General features: G+C 39.6%; 1 protein-coding gene across 3 annotated transcripts in view; it reads right to left on the reverse strand.

Moving 5' to 3' along the window:
• The window catches only part of slc10a7 (solute carrier family 10 member 7), a 268,835-nt gene that overhangs the window by 240,204 nt on the left and 8,001 nt on the right, over positions 1 to 20,630 (reverse strand). For all 3 annotated transcript variants that reach the window (XM_060832949.1, XM_060832941.1, XM_060832958.1), the window contains exons 3-4: positions 14,023 to 14,159; positions 7,548 to 7,623 (exon numbers count right to left, since the gene is read on the reverse strand). In XM_060832949.1, coding sequence (XP_060688932.1) covers positions 7,548 to 7,623; positions 14,023 to 14,159 — 213 coding nt within the window. The remainder of the gene's footprint in view (positions 1 to 7,547; positions 7,624 to 14,022; positions 14,160 to 20,630) is intronic.

The raw sequence follows: 20,630 nt of genomic DNA on the forward strand, positions 1-20,630 counted from the left end.
ATGAGAATGGGAAATAGTTCTAATTTCAGATTATAGCTACATTTTGTCATTTTTTTTAAAAAAAGCACAAATTTTGTTCCATAACAAATGGATTATTTGGAGCTCATCAAAAAAGCTCAGTGAAAGTTTCATTCATTCTGTAGCAGCACAAATGCAATACAGTTTCCATTTTGACAGGTAAATCAAAATACTTTTACTAAGGGTGCAACTTGTTGAGTAGTAACAGTGGCTCAGTGGTTAGCACTGCTGCCTCACAGCACCAGAGTCCTAGGTCCAATTCCAGCCTCGGGCAACTGTCTGTGTGGAGTTTCCACATTCTCCCTGTGTCTGCGTGGGTTTCCTCCCACAATCCAAAGATGTGCAAGTCAGGTGAATTGGCCATGCTAAATTGCCCACAGTGTTAGGTGCATTAGTCAGAGGGGAAATGGGTCTGGGGATTACTCTTCGGAGGGTCGGTGTGGACTGGTTGAGCCAAAGGACCTGTTTCCACACTGTAGGGAATCTAATCTAATTAATAATACATTCCTGTCACAGGCATAACAATTAAATTCATGGAACGCCAGCATCACTGGTCATACCTGGATTTAGTGGTAAAGATTAGTGGCAAATCAGATGATTAGGAAAATTTTAAAAAGCAACTAGAGAGTACCAAAATGGGAGAAAATAAATAATGAGTTAACAATATATTTAAAAAAGGATATTAAGAGCTTATTTAAATATATAAAATGGAGCAAAAAGGCCAAAACGAACATAGGTCTGTTAGAAAACAAGGTTGGGAAACGATAATGAGGAACAAGGAAATGGCAGAGGATTTGATTTAATACCTAGCATTTTCTATTGTGAAGACTAAAGCAAAGAACATTCAAAAGTACTGAATAATTAAGGGGTGAAAGGTGTGCTGGGAAGAAAATGAGGAAATAAGTACAATAGATAGTACTGAGAAAATTAGGGAAAGTAATGGGGATAAAAAAGACCAATAAGTCCTCTGACCTGGATGGATTGCATCATAGGATTTTAAAGGAAGTAGCTACAGAGATAGTGGATGCACTAGTAGTAATTGTTCAAGAACGCTTAAGTTCTGGAAAAGTCTCAAATGGTTGGAAAACTGCCAATGTAACAAAGTTTTTCAAAACGGAGGGAGATGTTAACTTAACACCTATCAATTGTTATCAGGCTACTCCAAAGCATTTGCATGCATAACATACTCAAGCAGAGTCAGATGGCTTCATGTGCAAAGGTCACAAAAAGCTCCCATCCAAGTTAAGCAAATAACAACGGTGATTGAAATAAAGCCCAACATTCAGTCTAAGGTAATGAAGTATTAAAGGATGATAAAAATAAGGAGGTCTAAAACTATTCAAGGCACTAGTTGGATCAAACCTAGAGTAATGTGAACAGTTCTGTTCCTTTACTTAAGGAAAGGTATTGGAGGCGGTTCAGAAAGGGCTCACGTTAGCGGATTCTTACGGAGTTGAACAAGGTAAATGCAGAAAGATTGTTTCTCCTTCTGGGAAAGTCTAGGTCAAGAAGACAATCTCAGAGTAAAGGGTCACCCATTTAAAACAGAGGTCTGAAGGAGGGTAGTGAATCTGTGGAATTCTTATCACAGCTGGGTCACTAAGTACGTTCAAGGGTGAGCTTGGCAGATTTTTAATAAGGAAGGAAATCAAAGACTGGGAGGAAATGCAGAAAACTGCAGTTAAGATTAGCAGACCAGCCCATTGACGAATGACTGTCCAGACTCAATGGGGTGAATGTTCTACTTCTGCTCCCACATCTTACGATCTTACTGTCCATCCCGAAGTGCGTCATGAAGGTCGTAGTGATCTATCTTTTTGAACTGCTTGCAAACCTACATAGCAATGGTCTGGGACTCAAAGGTGATCTTGCAAGTCATCCTGTTTCACTCTCCCTCCTTTTTGAATAAGTCTGTTATACTGGCAGTTTTCCATATATCTGTTGCCCTTGCTCTTTTAAATAGTTGGAATTGCAGGTTTGGAACGTTCTGACAAACAAACCTTGACAAGTTTCTGAAGCATATCCCATAAATGGCATAAACCACCACCGTGTGCCAGTGACGGAGAAAGTGAATACTTAAGGCTGTGAATGGGGTGCCAGTGAAGTTGGCTGCTTTGTCCTAGATGATGTCAAACTTGAGTGCTGTTGGAATTGTGCTCATACAGGCAACTGGGGAGTATACCAAAGCCCCAATCTATGTCTTGGAGCAGAGGCTTTTGGGAGGCAACATTTTATTGAAGAATTACAAGCCTTTGCCTGGATTTTCTAGCCACGATACTAAAATGGCTCTTTCAGTTTCCAGACAATAGCAATGGCCTCATGATCATAAGACCACAAGACATAGGAGTGGAAGGAAGGCCATTCGGCCCATCGAGTCCACTCCGCCATTCAATCATGGCTGATGGGTATTTCAACTCCACTTACCAGCGTTCTCCCCGTAGCCCTTAATTCCTCGAGACAACAAGAATCTATCAATCTCTGCCTTGAAGACATTTAGCGTCCCGGCCTTCACTGCACTCCGTGGCAATGAATTCCACAGGTCCACCACCCTCTGGCTGAAGAAATGTCTCTGCATTTCTGTTCTGAATTGACCCACTCTAATTCTAAGGCTGTGTCCACAGGTCCTAGTCTCCTCGCCTAATGGAAACAATTTCCTACCGTCCACCCTTTCCAAGCCATGTATTATCTTGTATGTCTCTATTAAGTCTCCCCTTAATCTTCTAAACTCCAATGAATACAATCCCAGGATCCTCAGCCATTCCTCATATGTTAGACCTACCATTCCAGGGATCATCCATGTGAATCGCCGCTGGACACGTTCCAGTGCCAGTACGTCCTTCCTGAGGTGTGGGGACCAAAACTGGACACAGTACTCCAAATGGGGCCTAACCAGAGCTTTATAAAGTCTCAGTAGCACATCTCTGCTTTTATATTCCAACCCTCTTGAGATAAGTGACAACATTGCATTTGCTTTCTTAATCACAGACTCAACCTGCATGTTTACCTTTAGAGAATCCTCAACTAGCACTCCCAGATCCCTTTGTACTTTGGCTTTACTAATTTTCTCACCATTTAGAAAGTAGTCTATGCTTTTATTCTTTTTGCCAAAGTGCAAGACCTCGCACTTGCTCACGTTGAATTCCATCAGCCATTTCCTGGACCACTCTCCCAAACTGTCTAGATCCTTCTGTAGCCTCCCCACTTCCTCAGTACTACCTGCCTGTCCACCTAACTTCATATCATCTGCAAACTTCGCTAGAATGCCCCCAGTCCCCTCATCCAAATCATTAATATATAATGCGAATAGCTGTGGCCCCAACACTGAACCCTGCGGGACACCGCTTGTCACCGGCTGCCATTCTGAAAAAGAACCTTTTATCTCAACTCTCTGCCTTCTGTTTGACAGCCAATCCTCAATCCATCCCAGCAGCACACCTCGAACACCATGGGCCCTCACCTTGCTCAGCAGCCTCCCGTGTGCAGCAGGCTTTACAGAGATAGGGATAGGAGAGTCCATAAGACCTTTGTAAACTTGTGGAGGATTTTGAAATTTAGGCATTGTTTGATAAGAAGTCAGTGAGTACAGGAGGGATTCTTTTTAAGTGAGTCATGTGATGCAGACATCACTGGTTAGGCTAGCATCTATTGCCCTTCAGAAGGTGGTGGTGAGCTTCTTTCTTAAACCATTACAGTCCATTTGGTGTAGGTACACGCCACAAAGCTGTTAGGGAAAGAGCTCCAGGGGTTTTGACAGATTGGTGAACAGAACCTGCTGTTAGGACACAGCAGAATTTTGAATGGCCAAGTTATGGATAGAAAATTTCAAAGCCAGCTATCAGTGCAATAGAACAGTCAAATTCTAAGACAAATCAGAGGTTTCAAAAAACAAATAAGCTTTTGTAAGGGCAGAGTGTAGAAATATCATGCAGGTGGTAAAAGGCATCTCAGTGCAGATAAATGGTTGGAAGCTCATTCCATTTTCCAATATGACTTAAAAGAAATTGTGAATTGCCTGGTTTTTCAGCATCAGGCAATTGTCAGGGGGAAGGGTTGAGTTGCTAGCTTGGGGAAAAAAAAAGTTTATAGCACTGACAAAAGTTCATTGTTTTAGTCTTTCCAAAACATAATCTGTCAAAACATATACTCATCCAATAGTGGATGTCAGGTAAACAATCTGACAATTTACAGTTACCACAGAGGTCAAAAAGACATGCTGGTGGTGTAAGGGTGGCACGGTGGCTCAATGGTTGGCACTGCTGCCTCACAGCACCAGGGACCCAGGTTCAATTCCAGCCTTGGGCGACTGTCTGTGTGGCATTTGCACATTCTCCCAGTTCTGTGTGGATTTCCTCCGGGTGCTCCGGTTTACTCCCACAATCCAAAGATGTGCTAGTCAGGTGAATTGGCCATTGTAAATTGCCCACAGTATCAGGTGCATTAGTTAGAGGGAAATGGGTCTGGGTGGGTTACTCTTCGGAGGGTTGGTGTGGACTTGTTGGGCTGAAGGGCCTGTTTCCACATGTAGGGAATCGAATCAAAATTTAGATGCTGTCATGCTACACGCGTAATGTAACATTCTGTTTTCTGATGATACCAAAGGTGGGCAGTATATATGAGAAATGGAACGGGGCGGGAGAAATGGATGAGGGACATAGATTAATCGTTGGGGAGCAGACATAACTTCGCTATAGCAAAAAACAAGATACCCTTGCAGATAGTTCTTTGAGTGAAACTGAATAGATAAGCAATGGAAATGAGTGAGTGCAATTCCATTCAGCTGGATAACAAAAGAAACTGGAGGACAGTGCATTCAAACTAGGCACAGGTTGCAGGAAAACCAAAAAAGCCAAGTAAAGATAATGTACCATGGGCACAGTCATAGTTTGTGACTTTTGTAAACGCTGTTTTGAAACAGTGGCAAGAGCAGAAACCTGGAGGGATTCCAACATGAACTTTGGAGAACCACAGCCACAGATTTGGGAGGTAAGCAGGCACAAAATACTTTTCTCTTTTTGTCAGCCCATCTTGAGGTTTGCTTGATAATCACTTTTTTTTTGTTGAGGGCTAGGTTTTGGTTTATATGACTCCTTTCTCGCTCCACTAACTCATCTATTGGTGATCCAGTAATATGATCCCAACTGATGTTAATACTGGACAAGTCACATTTAAAAGTGAAACCTGGCTTGATAGACTGTATGCTTTATTTTTCCAATTTGATTACCATGGTGGTCAGTCACTAAATATTTTCACAAAAAGCTGCCTATGTAATTTTAACAAAAGAACAATACTAAGAAAAATAATTAAATATTAATACACTTTACATTACTTCTTGAAAATCATACTACAAATATCAGAAATAAAGATTCAACCCTTGGAAATCTGTAAGATTGTTTACAGCTTCAGTGAATGGAATTTAAAGTTTCTTCTTCAGTTGGCATGGCTGCACTTGGTTTCTTTCCAGCAAATGTCTGCATTCACTCAATGCGAGATTCTTCAGTTAATGGTTCTTCATGAGAGCCCTACAGCTCACATGTAACTTAAAATTGATTTTTGAAATGCCTCTTCCATAATCTTCTATTTTTGGATCTCTTATTGACATTAAACCACTTCAGTCTCTTTTTAAACCTAAACTACTTTCTAAGCCCATCAGTCTTTTTTCCGTCTGACTCCATATTTCACAGGACCTCTCATAGGTAAGCAACACCCAACTTTGTTTCTCTCTGCAAGATTTGTAGCTCAGGTTGAGGTTTAGGGTATAGGTTTGCTCGCTGAGCTGTAGGTTTGATATCCAGACGTTTCATTACCTGGCTAGGTAACATCATCAGTGGCGACCTCCAAGTGAAGCGAAGCTGTTGTCTCCTGCTTTCTATTTATATCTTTCTCCTGGATGGGGTTCCTGGGGTTTGTGGTGATGTCATTTCCTGTTTGTTTTCTGAGGGGTTGATACCCAGAGGCATTGGGGAAACCAAGCAAAGGCTACGACAACAGATGAATGGGCACCACACAACAATCAACAGACAGGAGTGTTCCCTCCCAGTTGGGGAACACTTCAATGGTCCAAGACATTCGACCTCGGACCTTCGGGTGACCATCCTCCAAGGTGGCCTTCGGGACAGGCAGCAGCAAAAAGTGGCCGAGTAGAGGCTGATAGCTAAGTTCGGTATCCATAGGGAGGGCCTCAACTGGGACCTTGGGTTCATGTCACATTACAGGTGACCACCATTGCACTACACACACACACACACACACACACACACACACACACACACACACTTTCTCACACTCACAACCCCCAACCCAGACAGACAAAGCCCACATGCACATATATATTTTGTGGGGTGAATTTGTACTTGCAGAATTACGTTGTACTTTGCTCAAAAACTGCATGAATTCATGTAAAACTCTGTTATCTCACTTTTTAAGATTAAAATCAATCTAAACATCATGGCATAGACAGAGAACACAGGGGGCTAACACCTTCAACATATTGCCTTCAACTAACACCTTCAACTAACAACCATTCCTGAAGAAGGCTTATGCCCGAAACGTCGAATCTCCTGCTCCTTGGATGCTGCCTGACCTGCTGCGCTTTTCCAGCAACACATTTTCAGCTCTGACCTCCAGCATCTGCAGACCTCACTTTCTCCACCTCCAACATATTGTCTAGCTACCACCATTGTTAACAGCTAACCTGAGAATGCAACTTTTTAAAAAAAGGTTTTGTGATTTACACATGAAAGAAGTGAAACTATCATGGTATTCTAACAGATGACAGGCTTAACAGACAATCAATTTTTCAATGTATAATTTCAGTTACATCACACTGTAAATTTCTGCTATAAATTGTGTGTGTAAGGATTGAGCCCTCCACTACCACCTGATGAAGGAGCGACATTCCGAAAGCTAGCGTGCTTCCAATTAAACCCGTTGGACTATAACCTGGTGTTGTGTGACTTTAATATTGTAAGTCTTGTTTGCATTGGTTGGTCATATTTGTGATTAGATTTTCTCAGGCAGTCTGAGGATGGCATGGATAAATTCACTTATCACTCCGATGTAATTTGAGTGCTAGAGAAAGAAACATAACTTGGGAAGGGGTCAATGCAATTTTTTTTAAGGAGTGGCAAAACTGGATTTTAATCAGAAAAAGGGACCAACCAAATCCACAGCATCCACGATCTGGAAGGAAAGACTCAACATGTAGCATGTTATGCAGCATGTTTAACATCATAAACTCCTCCTCCAGATACTTCACTGCAAGCTACAAAGAAAGATATTATAGAAGGCAAAGGTGAAAAAGGTATGTTTAAGATGATCGATTAAAATGACAGGCAGAAAGGTTGCTGAAGGGAATTCTAGAGATTAGAAAGCACAGCCAGCAATGGTGGAAACAAAGGTCAAGTTCAAACTTAACTCTATTACACACCATGTCAGACAGAAATGAAACAAAATATTCAAACTAATTTAGTTTTCATAACCTTATTGTCTAATGTATATTATATAATGATCAAAATATAATTCTTACCCACCTCATTTCCACCAACTGCTTTCGTTAGGATTACAGCAGATGATACCGGAGGAGGCATACAACCAACAGTCTGCAAACTAAAAAAAAGCCCAAAACAATCTTAGAACAGCACTTTTTTTTTCTCCCAGATTGTGTTCAACAATAAAAACATTTACCTTTGCTTTATTAATCATGCTAGTTACACCAACCTGGCTCCTTAAAGCTCCAACAACATTTACACAAATTCTATAAATATCTAATTGCAATATCCTTCGGAGAATTTGAGAGTATTATGGATATTTAAGGGCTTTATACCTCAAATTCCAACTCAATGTTTTAAAGTGATATGGAATAAAACTTCTTCCTCAAGTTACAAATCTATTATGTATTACTACATTTATTGAATATTCAATGATGAATCTTTGAGATGGAATTTGAATTTGAACCCTGAACTAGTTTTAGAAGAACAGCATAAGAAAAGAAATGTCAAGCAAATCCTAAAATCATATCAAAAGCCTTTAGCTGCAAGGTAGCCAGCAGGATATGGTGAATGGTGCTCTATGTCTAGCTAGTGTATTATTATGCTTTGCATAGCTCCAGACTTTAATGCTTGTACTGTTTGCTCATAAAACATTTTAAAAGTAAACAAAATACTTCTTTCAAATACAGTACAAGAGCAGAGCTCAAAATATTAACTTATAAACATACAAAAGTCACTCGCCACAATGTTTTGCTATCTGAGGCTTCCAGTGGAAATAGATATTTGACTGAACATTAGAAAGAAAGGCAAATGGCATCTTGGGCTTTCTGTAACAGGTAAGAGTTTATTTTACAACGTTTCAATACGTAAGCAAACATAAATTGAGAAAAATATAGAAAATGCTAGAAACAAATCAGGTAAGGCGATATCTGTGGAGGGAGAAACAGCATGATCCTCCAGAACAAAGACCTGTCATCATCATCCACTTCTTTCAGCTCCTCCCTTTTTATCTGAGGTTGCCACAATAATGGTTGATTACCCTGCTATATCTCCTCCTGTCTGTGAAACATTTTTCTTTCAATCACATTTTGTTAAAGTTTCCAACCATATTTTTCCATTTAATCTTCAACTTTGGACTTCTTTTTCCTGGAAGCCCCACCACCAACACCTGCGCCACCTCATGCTCACTCCTCCCAGCACCCTTTCAATCCACAACATGCAACCATACCATTTCCATTTCTTCTCAGCTACTTTCTCTAATACTAGCACAATCTTCATGAGCCTTCCTGATATACTATGTCCTGATTAGGTCCTTTCTAATCACTCCACACACCTATCACAATATCTGCATCTCATAAGTATCCAGTTGTGATTACTCTCTTCATGATATCTCTTGTGTGGCACTTTTTGTACATCTCGTGTAATAGTCATGCATATGGTCTCAGGGACTGCATAAATTCCAGCACATCTCCAGACTTCCTTTCTAGTAATCAAGTTAGAAGGCTTTGCCAGATCAAGGAATACAATCTGAAATGTTGCATTAGTCATTCTAATATTTTTTCATCACTTGCCTCACAAAAAACTGGTATCAATGGTGCTTCTTCCAGGAATGAATCCATAAAATTATTAACCTTCCATTGGAAAAGCATTACAATCTCTATAGAGACCAGTAACTTGTAAAAAGGAAATTTGAACTTCCGTTAATAGCTGAAATAATGACATGGCGGAAATTTACTTTTCCAAGACTTTTACTGCAATAAAAGACTAGACGCCAACTTTGCAGGCGACGTAGATATGAAATCACAAATAGAACGTCATTTTTAAGCTCAACCAAAAACATATCTCACCAAGTACACTTTATACTGTCCTTTTTCTAGCTCAAACCAGGCAAATATTTCATTTAAAGTCATAAAATTGGTCTTGCAATCCAAATGCAAGCTTTTCTTCAGTGAACCACAAAGATGTCCAGCCTCTAGCTGCAGTCTGATCCCAAGTCTTTGATAAATTGTGTCTGAGACTTTTCATACATATCTTAGAAACCCTTAGATCTCAAAACCCACTTCCATAGTGACGTGAATCACACAAGCCTTGATTCCAGGTAGAAAAAGAGATTAGCTGCCCTCGAGAACTGTCATCATGCAAATACTTTGAAACTTGAGCCTCACCATTTACAACAAGAAAATTTCAACATCCTCCTTGGACTCAGACGAGCAGCCAAATACAGCAAACAGTCTAATCAGACAGTGGCCATTGTCTCAAAGTGAACAGAACATCTCATATCTTATTCCATCAAAACAATCTGGGTCTTCCTTTAATCTTCTACAGGCAGCTCAGTCAAACAGACTTCAGGCAGGTAATATGACCACCTTCACTTTACCGTGAATCAAACATTAAATCTTATAAATGTCTTAACTGTAACAGCTATGAAAAGATGGAAATGTAATAGTTTTAAGCAATTGAAAGGGCAGTGGATAGCAAAAGGGTAAAATGGAACTTCAATGGTACGATGTATGAAAAAGTGCAAGTAGTGCAGTACAATTGGAGTGGTAATGGGGCCAAGAAAGAAAAGTTACATTTAGAGGAAGTGTATATGGCAAACTGATGAAGAGTTCCTTCAAGGAAAAATAATATAAAAGGCATGGTTAGAAAATTTGCAAACATCACCAAAATTGTTTACAGCCAGCACTAAAATTGGTGGCATAGCATAAAATGAAGGTCTTCTAAGATTACAAATGATTAGATGGGTCAACGGGCTGAAAAATGGCAGATAGAGTTCAATCTGGATAAATGTGAGGCATTGCTTTTTAGTACAAATGTAGGGCTTATACAATCAAGTTAAAAATCACGCAACACCAGGTTATTGTCAGACTGATGCATTTGGAAGCACTAGCTTTCAGAGCGCTGCCCCTTCATCAGACAGCTGTGCAGCAGGATCATAAGACAGAACTTATAGCAAAAGATTACAATGTCATGCAACTGAAAACAGTATATTGAACAAACCTTGATTGCTGTTAATTCTTTCATTTTTAGAATGAGTTGCAGGCTTCAGCTCATTAATATTCAAATCCCAGGACTTCTTTTAAGTCACATTATCAAGAAAACTTAAGGGCTTTGTATAAAAAAGGTGACACCTCAGCTCGGACAATGTGTTAAAGGTGTGAAGATAGAGTCTGACTGTATCCCAATCTTGAGTCAGACTGGTTCTACTTCACAAATTTAATGTATTGTCTGAGCTGAGATGTCACCTTAAGGTATCTCAAGAATGTGACTTAAAAGTAGTTCTGGGACTTACATATAAATGAACCAAAATCTGCAACCCATTCTAAAAGATGAATGACTTAACAGCAATCTAGGTTTGTTCAATATGATGTTTCAGCTGCACACACTGCAATCTTTTGCATTAAATTATGTGACTTATGATTCTGCTCCACAGCTACCTGATGAAGGTGCAGCGCTCCAAAAGCTAATGCTTCCAAATAAACATTTGGACTATAACCTGTTGTGTGACTTTTAAATTTGGACCCCAGTCCAACACCGGCACCCTCATATCGTTATGCAACTAATGATGAGACCTTGGGTAGGGTTGTAGTACAGTGGGACCTAGGGATGCAGGTTCATAACTCTTATGAACTTTGTGATTCATACAGATATGGTGGTTATAAACAGGTTTGGCACACTTGCCTTGATTGCTCAGTCCTTTGAGTATAGGAGTTAGGAAGTCATGTTGAGATTGTACAGGACATTGGTGAGGCCTCTTCTGGAATACTCTCTGCAGTTCTGGTCACCTAGTTATAGGAAGGATATTATTAAGTTGGGGAGGGTTCAGAAGAGATTTATCAGGATATTGTCAGGTTTGGAAGGTTTGAGTTATAAAGAAAGGCTGGAGTATAGGTGGTTGAAAGGGAATCTTATGGAAGTTTAGTTAATGGTAGAGCTATTGGTAGTTGTCTTTTCCCTAGGATGGAAATTTCAAGCAGGGGGGCGTGATTTTAAGGTGAGCTGAGAGGGATTTTAAAAAGACGTGGGGCAAATCAGTTTTACACAGAGGGTGGTTCGCATGTGGAATGAACAACTGATGAAGTGGTGGATGCGGGTACAATTGCAATATTTAAAAGACATTTTGATAATTACATGAATAAGAAAGGTTTGGAGGGACATGGGCCCGGAGCAGGTAGGTGGGACTAGTTTGGTTGGTATTATTTTTGGCATGGACTGGTTGGACTGAGGGGTCTAATTCTGTGCTGTATGATTTTGTGATTCTAAAAGAAAAGAACAAGAGTAAAACTACTACCTTATCTTGCATTTTAATTTCCCCATCTTGCTCATGCACTCATCTCCCTATCATCAGCCTCTTGAAATGTTCCAATGAAGATCATCACAAGGAAGAGTATCTTCCCCATCAATAAATTACTATACAGGCTTCCAATTTCAGTGAGTTCAACAATTTCAGATTGCAGCTTCTGCTACAATTTTGTTTCCTTCAATCTTTCTCTTAATTTTTGCTTTCGGGAGGCAGTTGTTCATCATTCTGCTGACCTCCTCCTGACACATCTTTAATTTACTTAACCCATTAAGAATTCCTTCTGCCTTGCACTAGCAACTGTTTCATCACTTCCTTTCTTGATTCCCACCCTATTACAGACCTTCAGTTTTGTTCTTTTGTCCACCCTCACTCCTTTCACTTGTTCAGAACCAATTACATCTCTAACATTTTCCAGTTTGATGAAAAATTATGGACCTGAAGCATTTAAAGATGTTTCTCCATCAACAGATGCCTTCTCACCTGTATTTTCTCACCAACATTTTCAGTTTTTACTTCAGATTTAAAACAAACCTTTTTTGCTTTTGCATTACAAAGTAAGAAACAGCAGCTTTCAAATGTTTCTTCCAAATCTCAAGTTGAATTTATTTTAATATTTGATGCTTTAATATGATACAAGGAGGACGACAATAAAAAGAATCCAGTGAAAGCTTGTACCGAAAAAAGCATATCTTTTCTAAAGTGCATTCCATCTGCATTTTTAATACTTTGATTATGATTGAGCAGCAAGTGAGGTGAGGACCCTGACACATACATATGATGGGCTGAATGGTCTGTTTCTATGCTATGGGTTTTATGGTTACTTTCCAAAATTAATACTTTTCTTTTTAATCAATCACGGCAACAGAAAAACAGGGGGATGATTGTATTGGGATACCACCAGCTGGTAGCCAATAATATTTGAACATCTAAGCGAAATAATCAGAGCTTAGAAGCACCTCAACTAAGAGTGAAACCTGCCTGAGGTGCCATCCTCCTGAACTTATAAAAATGGGGGTTGCTGCAAAACAACTTTTATGTTCATGGTGCAAGCACATAATACTGGCTTGAGTACTAACAATTGTGCTACTATTCCCTAGCCATAAACTTAAGATTCTAAGAATTACCACATCTCTGTGATGTTGGACTCTGCCACGAAGCAGGTCATCATTAATGATGAGGCCAAAAGCAATAGATTCGCTGTTTCCAGTGTGAAGCATGGCAACCCTGGTCTGCTACTGGATGCAAATGAAATTTTAGAGAATATTTAAGTAAAAATGGCACCAATTGGAGTTGAGCTTTTCGGAGGGTAAAATTCTTCTAGCAGCTTCTCTAGGCTGTGTCACACTGGCGTACAGATCTGATATAATTGCTAAGCAACAAGATAGAATGTTTAAATATGAATAATTTGGAACATTCACAGCAAAAATTTGGGTCAAGAAGAGCACAGTTAATTTTGTTCAATTAGCATCTTTCCTTCCTAGAACCAAGAACAATGTTCATTTGTCCACATTATCCGATCATTTTTATGCATCTGATTAATTTAATCAGCAGCTCTGTTCCAGACAGGAAGTAAGTCTTACTTTCCTAAAGTAAACAGCAAATGTTTAAGTTAAAATCAAATAATATTAAAGAAAAATATTCAGAAAGAAAGTAACTTGCTTACACAACCAGAGCATGAATGTGTTACTTCAGAAATCTCTAATCCCTGGAGATCGATATAAATATACAATGTCAAATCTTGTTTTAGCTGCAAAAGTCAATGTTCCAAAGGATCGAACTGTATTTCTCCACAATTTCAACATGAATCAGCAGTTTTGTGTGAAATAAGTTCAATACTGTATTTATTTTATTTACTTCCAACCAAATAAGTAAGAACTTAGCCCCTAGGCCTAAACTCTGTTCTATTACAAGGAGCTAAATGTGTGTAGGAGAACTAATATTCTTTTTGTCAACGTTTTACCTCTCATCTCTATTTCTAATGTTTTATCAACTACTTTTCTTAAAAAAGGGCAGAGATGTGAATGAAATATAAAATTAATCTTCATTGCAGACTATGTAACACATTAAAACTTTTAAAAGCAACAATGGCTGGATTTTCTAATGTTTTTGGGTTTGAAAATCTGACATCATCAATAACATAAAAATTGTCAATGTTTTAAGTAATTTTGAAACTAAAATGCATTAAACACAGAATTGAAAGGGAAAAAAACTTACCCTTTTAAAAGCCATGGGTTTATAGATGTAAGAGCTAATAACTTAAGAATAAACCACATAGCAGTCGGGAAAAATCCAAGTGTGAAGATCTGCACAAACATATGAAGTTTTATATGCATCAAAGCACTAGCCAGCTCCTGAAATATAAGGAGGAACAAAGTGGACATAAAACTTTAAAATAACAACTTTACACAAATGCTGGATAGAACTAAAATCAGACATTTTAATTTTTTTTAATGTTTCTACTTTTTATTGAAAAATCAAACTAATTAAACTCTTCAATTAATCTTCTAGATCTGTTCTGCCTAGAGTACAGATTTCCTCAAATCTTTTCAATCAAAAAACTAAAAAGACAGCTGCTTTGGTAAATGCTTAAGAACACAACTTCAAATGCGTCAATTGTTAGGGATTGTGGAATATAAAATTTGGCTGCCCCCCAGAAATTCATCACAATTCTCCACCTACCTCACTTGTGATCTTCACAAACGGATCTACCACAGACCCAAGAAGAGTGCAAACTGGGGTCAAGCATGGCAGCGTCATCAGACCAATATTCTTCGCCACATTCTTGGCTGCAACACTCCACACAGTCACCTCACTAGAGTACAGCTAAACTACAGGATAAGCAGCGACCAGGCCAGAACCAAGACCAACTCAACTCCTGTTATCAGGCTGCAGCACACAGAAGACAGCTGGGGGTATGGACACAAAGGCTGAGCTCCAAATCACTGTCAACACATTCACAAAGACCTGTGAGAGAATGGATCTCAGACTAAACACCCATCAAACAAAGGTTCTCTACAAAGCCTACACCCATAAAACAAAGCCTGCTCCTGTCAAGACAACTGAAAATGTGTTGCTGGTCAAAGCACAGCAGGCCAGGCAGCATCTCAGGAATAGGGAATTCGACGTTTCGAGCATAAGCCCTTCATCAGGCATTCCTGATGAAGGGCTTATGCTCGAAACGTCGAATTCCCTATTCCTGAGATGCTGCCTGGCCTGCTGTGCTTTGACCAGCAACACATTTTCAGCTGTGATCTCCAGCATCTGCAGACCTCATTTTTTATCCTGTCAAGACAACACTGCAACTGACCAATAAAATACATGGGGTGCCTCTACACAATGTGGATCACTTCCCACATCTTGGTGACCTCATCTCAGTACTATGAAACTTATCAATGAAATTCAACATCAACCCAAAGTGTTAGTGCATCCTTCAGATGCGCAAGGAGCACAGTGTTCCAAGTCTGAGACCTTAAGCCCAGCAGCAAGCTCATGATCTATGGAGCAACTTTGATCCCCGCTCTCCTATATGCATCAGGAGCATAGAAACATGGACCATGTAAACCAGACACCTCAAATCCCTTCGCAAAACTCTGCAAATCTACTGGCAATGATAGGTGACCATCTTCTTCCAGATTAATATTCCTGTTATTGAGGCACTGATCACGCACAACACAAGACTCCCTAAACAAGTGCTCTACTCCAAGCTCTGGAATGGTGAGCAATCACTGGGCGGACAAAGGAAATGCCTTTCTAAATGAATACATCTTCCTCATTGTAATCTAGACATGGCTTGTACTCAAACACACAAACTGAGGAAGAACCATCCTCAAAGGCACCAACCATTTCAAGCATCACCTAGTGGAACATGTGGAGACATTTGGACAACTACATGAATAGGAAAGGTTCAGAAGGATATGGGCTAAGTGCGGGGAAATGTGATTAGCATGGATAGACATTTTGGTTGGCATAGACTGGTTAGGGCTGAAGGGCCTGTCTCCGTGCTGTAGGACTCTATGATTCTATGACGTTTCCAACAATAAGAAGTAAGGCTTATCACCATATAGTTTCCAGCTTTTTACCACCCTCCTTTTCTGAATAGGTAGGTCACATTGTCAGTTTTCTAATCCTCTGGTACTTTTTCAGAATTCAACGATTTTTGGAAAATTACAACCAATGCATCCACTATCTCTGCAGCTACCAATTTTAGGATTCTGGGATTGCATAATGCAAGCCATTGGGGGCACAGGACTTATCTGCCAGCAGCTCTATTCCTTTATCTAATATTACTTCTCCAGTAATGGTGATAGTACTTAATTTGGACCCAATATTCTTTAGTAATAACAGGATGCTCAAAACATCTTCCACCGTAAAGACCGATACAAAATATCTGTTTAAACCCTTTGCCATTTTCTTTCCTCCGAAACGGTCTTCAAAATTTCATTTTCTAAGGGGCTTAAGATAATTTGATAAAAGTATTGATTTCTTTCAATTACACAGAGTACAAGAATTTTGTTTTGACTATGGTCTAGAGTTATCCAAATATAGAAAGTTACAAATGAAATAAAAACAGAAATGCCAGAAATATTTAGTAAATCAGCTACATCTAAGCAGAGGAATGGAGTTTACATTTCAATCAATAACCTTTCCTCAGAACTATATTGTTATCCACTGACCGGCTATTTCTAGCATTTTCTGTTTTTATTTTAAATTTCCAGCACCTGCAGTATTTTGCTTGATAAATGCTCTGGGCAAACTTCCAAAAAGTCCAATTCACATTGTATTTTTCTCATAGTGCCACATTCTTAACAAAAAATGAACAGCACAGACATAAAAGCTACCCATAACAAACTGGAATCAGCAGTGGTTAAATAGCTAAATCTGAAGAGGGCCATTGGTTTGTCTAGCAGCATTGCAAATTAGCCTGTACTGTTGAAGATACCCACATACTCGGAGCGGAGCCTGGGAAAATGAACACAATAGGGGAGAAAGGAGACTCGAAGGTTGCGAAGCTCTCCACTTGTAATTTGGAGGGAACAGGTGGAAAAGAGGAAAAATGTCCTTACCTACCTTCTGTGTGCTTGGGTAAGTGTGTGGGCATGGCATCATGCAACCTCATCATTTACCAACAACAAATCAGTCAAGATTCATATGTAGCAAGCGAATGTTTCACCACTCCCTTGGATACCTAGTATTGTTGGAAACCTCACACCCACATTTCTCAAATTCCACATATTACCAGTTCTTCAAATGCAGCAGCCAAACAGATTCCACAACACTTGATGACACTCTCTCCTCTCTTGCAGGGCAAGGTAGCACATAATTGGAGGCAGGAGACACCTAAAAGGTAGATCGGCACACCTGTACATCCAAACTCTCATGAAGGTGAAGATGCTGGTCATTACCGGAATAGTTGTTGCTACTCCTGTGGCCAACGACAGCAAACATTACTCATCCCCCTCCACTCTCATGCCACACATTTGACTTAAAAACTCCAGAACAAAGTAAGCATGCATCTCTTACTTTCTCCCTTCCAACCAACCACATCTTACTATCATGTTCTTTCTCTTTAAGATATATGATTAGATTAGATTACTTAGTGTGGAAACTGGCCCTTCGGCTCAATAAGTCCACACCAACCCTCCAAAGAGCAACCCACCCAGTCCCATTCACCTACATTTACCCCTCTACCTAACACTATGGGCAATTTAACATGGCCAATTCACCTAACCTGCACATTTTTTGGATTGTGGGAGGAAACCGGAGCACCCAGAAAAAACCCCCGCAGACAGGGGGAAAATGTGCAAACTCCACAAAGACACAGTTGCTTGAGGTGGGAATTGAACCCAGGTCTCTGGCACTGTGAGGCACCAGTGCTAACCAGTGTGCCGCCCCATACTAAGAGCTGTAAACTGACCAGACAATGGAGGAACTCAAAGAGAGTGAAGATAGCACAGTGTCACTTGATTTCACACTCTCAGCAAATGTTGATGGAGTGCACACATCTTAGAGAACAGATTAGTGGTGAAGCAGCACATGGTGAGACAATGGCCATGAGTAGGTTGCAACCAGAACAGGGAGCAAGGGTAGCACAGGTTCCAATTCAGCAGAGGGCAATATTTTTTTATTTATTCATTTTGTGGAATGTGGGCTAGCATTTACAGCCGATCCCTAGCTGTCCTTAAGAAGGTGGTGATGTGCTGCCTTCTTGAACCACTGCAGTCCATCTGCTGTGGGTTGACCCATAATACCATTAAGGGGTGAATTCCAGGATTTTGACCCAGACACAGTGAAGGAAGGGCAATATATTTCACGCTAAGTTCTACTGCATAGGATTCAGGTGAGGATTTTGATGTGACAGAAATACTTGATGCATCTGAAAGCCTGCTAAAGACCACTGTCAATGTCAAGGAACACAGAGGAAACTAACATCAACTTGGTACAGAGTTTTATCCAGAGTTTGGAATCCAAATTTCCAAAGTCAAAGTGGTGACCCACTCCATTCATATACTTGTGGACTTCACAGCCAATGAAGCATTTTTGAAATGTAGCCCTTGTTGCCATACAAATTTGAAGCCAAGTTGCATATATCAAATATCCACAAATAATGCTTATTGTATAATTGGATTTAGTGGTATTAGTTAAAGCATACTTGTTGCTACATTGAAAGGATGCTCCTATTCTTCCTCAAATTGTTGCACAAGATCTTTCACATCCACCCAAGAGAATAGATGCTGTCTCAGTTCAGTATTTCATCCACTGAACAGCACCTCTAACTGTACACAATTATTTCAGGATCGTACTGAGTTGCTAGCCTAGATTATCCATTAGTTTAAGGAACTGGGCTCAAAACCATGACTTTCGAATTGGGAGGTACGTAAGCTACCATTCAGCTCCCCTTTTGAGGGGAAAAAAAAATCTTAACAGTCATCCTCAACAAGAATAGGTATTTGACAAAACAATAAGTACTGCAAAATAAGAACACAAGAATTTGGAATGGGATATGCTTTTCAGCTTCATTAAACCTGCTCCAACATTTTTTAGGATCATTGATGATCTCGTGTGGCCTTAATTCCACCTTCACATCTGTTCTCCTTAACCTTCAGTATGTTCCTTGACTTTAAAGAAAATACAAGCACCTAGCCTTGAGTACATTCAATGAACCTGCCCTCACTGCTCTTTGGGGGCAGAAAAGAATTCTGCGGACTTATGACCTTCAGAGGAAAGGAATGGAAGGACCACAATTTCAAAACTCTGCCCCTTAGTTCGAGACTGGTCCCACAAATCCAGTGAGGACTTTCTTATCTCTCATTCATCTAAAGTGCTATGAATATAGATACAATCTATTCAACCTTTCCTCGTAAGATAACCCTTTCAGCCCAGGAATCAGCTAAGTGTACCTTCCCTGAACTGTTTCTAGTGCGGTTATATACTCTCTCAAGAAAAGCCACCAAACTGTACATAGCATTCCAGATGTTATTTAAGAGCCTCTACAGCTGTATCAACACTTCCCCTTGCCAGTAAGTATGCTCTACCTGCACACCTTTTATTATTCGTATACTAATTATGAAAATAGGGAATCAATATATCAAAAAATTCCTGACAACATGAGGGTCACATGGCTTTTCAAAGAGATAAATCTTTATTCAAGTTTTCATTTTGCTAGTTAAGCACAGGAGAAAATAGGAGTTCTATTAACACAGTCCAGCAATAATGCATATTCATTTTTGGACTGTTACATTCCCATTACAACAGACTTTCACAGTACTGCTCTTCAATTTTTAAAAAAATAATTCATGGGATGTGAGGTTCTTTGGCTTTGCCAGCATTTGTTGTCCATTTCTAACTACCTTCAAGAAGGTAGTGATTAGTTACCTGCTTGAACCGCTGCAGTACATATGGTATACTACAATTACAATGCTGTTAGGGAGTTCTATTTTCTTTTCTTGCTGCCAAAGTTTATGGACCAGACCAAGCCCCCTCCACATATTTTAAAGAAGGTAGCCTAGACCTTAGCTTTTACTTATTTTAAAGATAGATGCGAAGTGCCATGTTCCAGATGCAATGTGACTGGTCAAACTACTCAACGTTAAGCAATGCACAATCTATTTAAACACAAAACACAAAAGAGGAATTTAGAATAACTTAACAAGTGGAAAAATTAACCGTCAGTCAGTTCTGCTGTGACATATGTTTTTTCAATGCGAATTGGCTTTAACAACGCAATTCTGACCCTATTAGTTTAAATGGCGCAGCTTATGCGTGATTTTCTTGCATGAGAATGGAACTAACTGTACAGTAACTAATTGACTGTTCCAATATAGTAGCATCCCCTAAACACACCTCTTGGCAAAAAGGCAAATTCAGACACAGATTCTCGCATGCAGGTCTCCAATCAAGGAGGAAAAAGACATCAAGAGAAGATTCAGAGAGTGGAGCAGCCAGGAGACATTCACTGAAGCCCCCAACTTTTTTGAGACCCCAAAGGCTTCTCCTGAAAGCTAAACCTAAAAATTTTTTTTTAAATTAGAAAGCCTGGTCTGAGAGAGCTGGCCAAACCCAGGCTGCTTCCATTGTTCCAACTTTCAAAAACCTCCAAGGCCTCACAAATTGCTTACTCTCTTAGAGACAGTTGTGCACCTCTGCACAACTTACTACCTCTCCTCAAAAAAAACTAGGACAAAATAACCTCTTAAAGTGACAGCATTATTGCAACTTGCATTAGATCTTTGAAAATATGCTGCTCCAAAAATAATAATTTTAGTGCCTAACTTTAAAAATAGAAAAATATTTCACAAATTATTTCAAAATACAAGAAAGTACAG

Source organism: Hemiscyllium ocellatum, chromosome 1 (assembly GCF_020745735.1).
Source record: "Hemiscyllium ocellatum isolate sHemOce1 chromosome 1, sHemOce1.pat.X.cur, whole genome shotgun sequence".
Classification (NCBI taxonomy): domain Eukaryota; kingdom Metazoa; phylum Chordata; class Chondrichthyes; order Orectolobiformes; family Hemiscylliidae; genus Hemiscyllium; species Hemiscyllium ocellatum.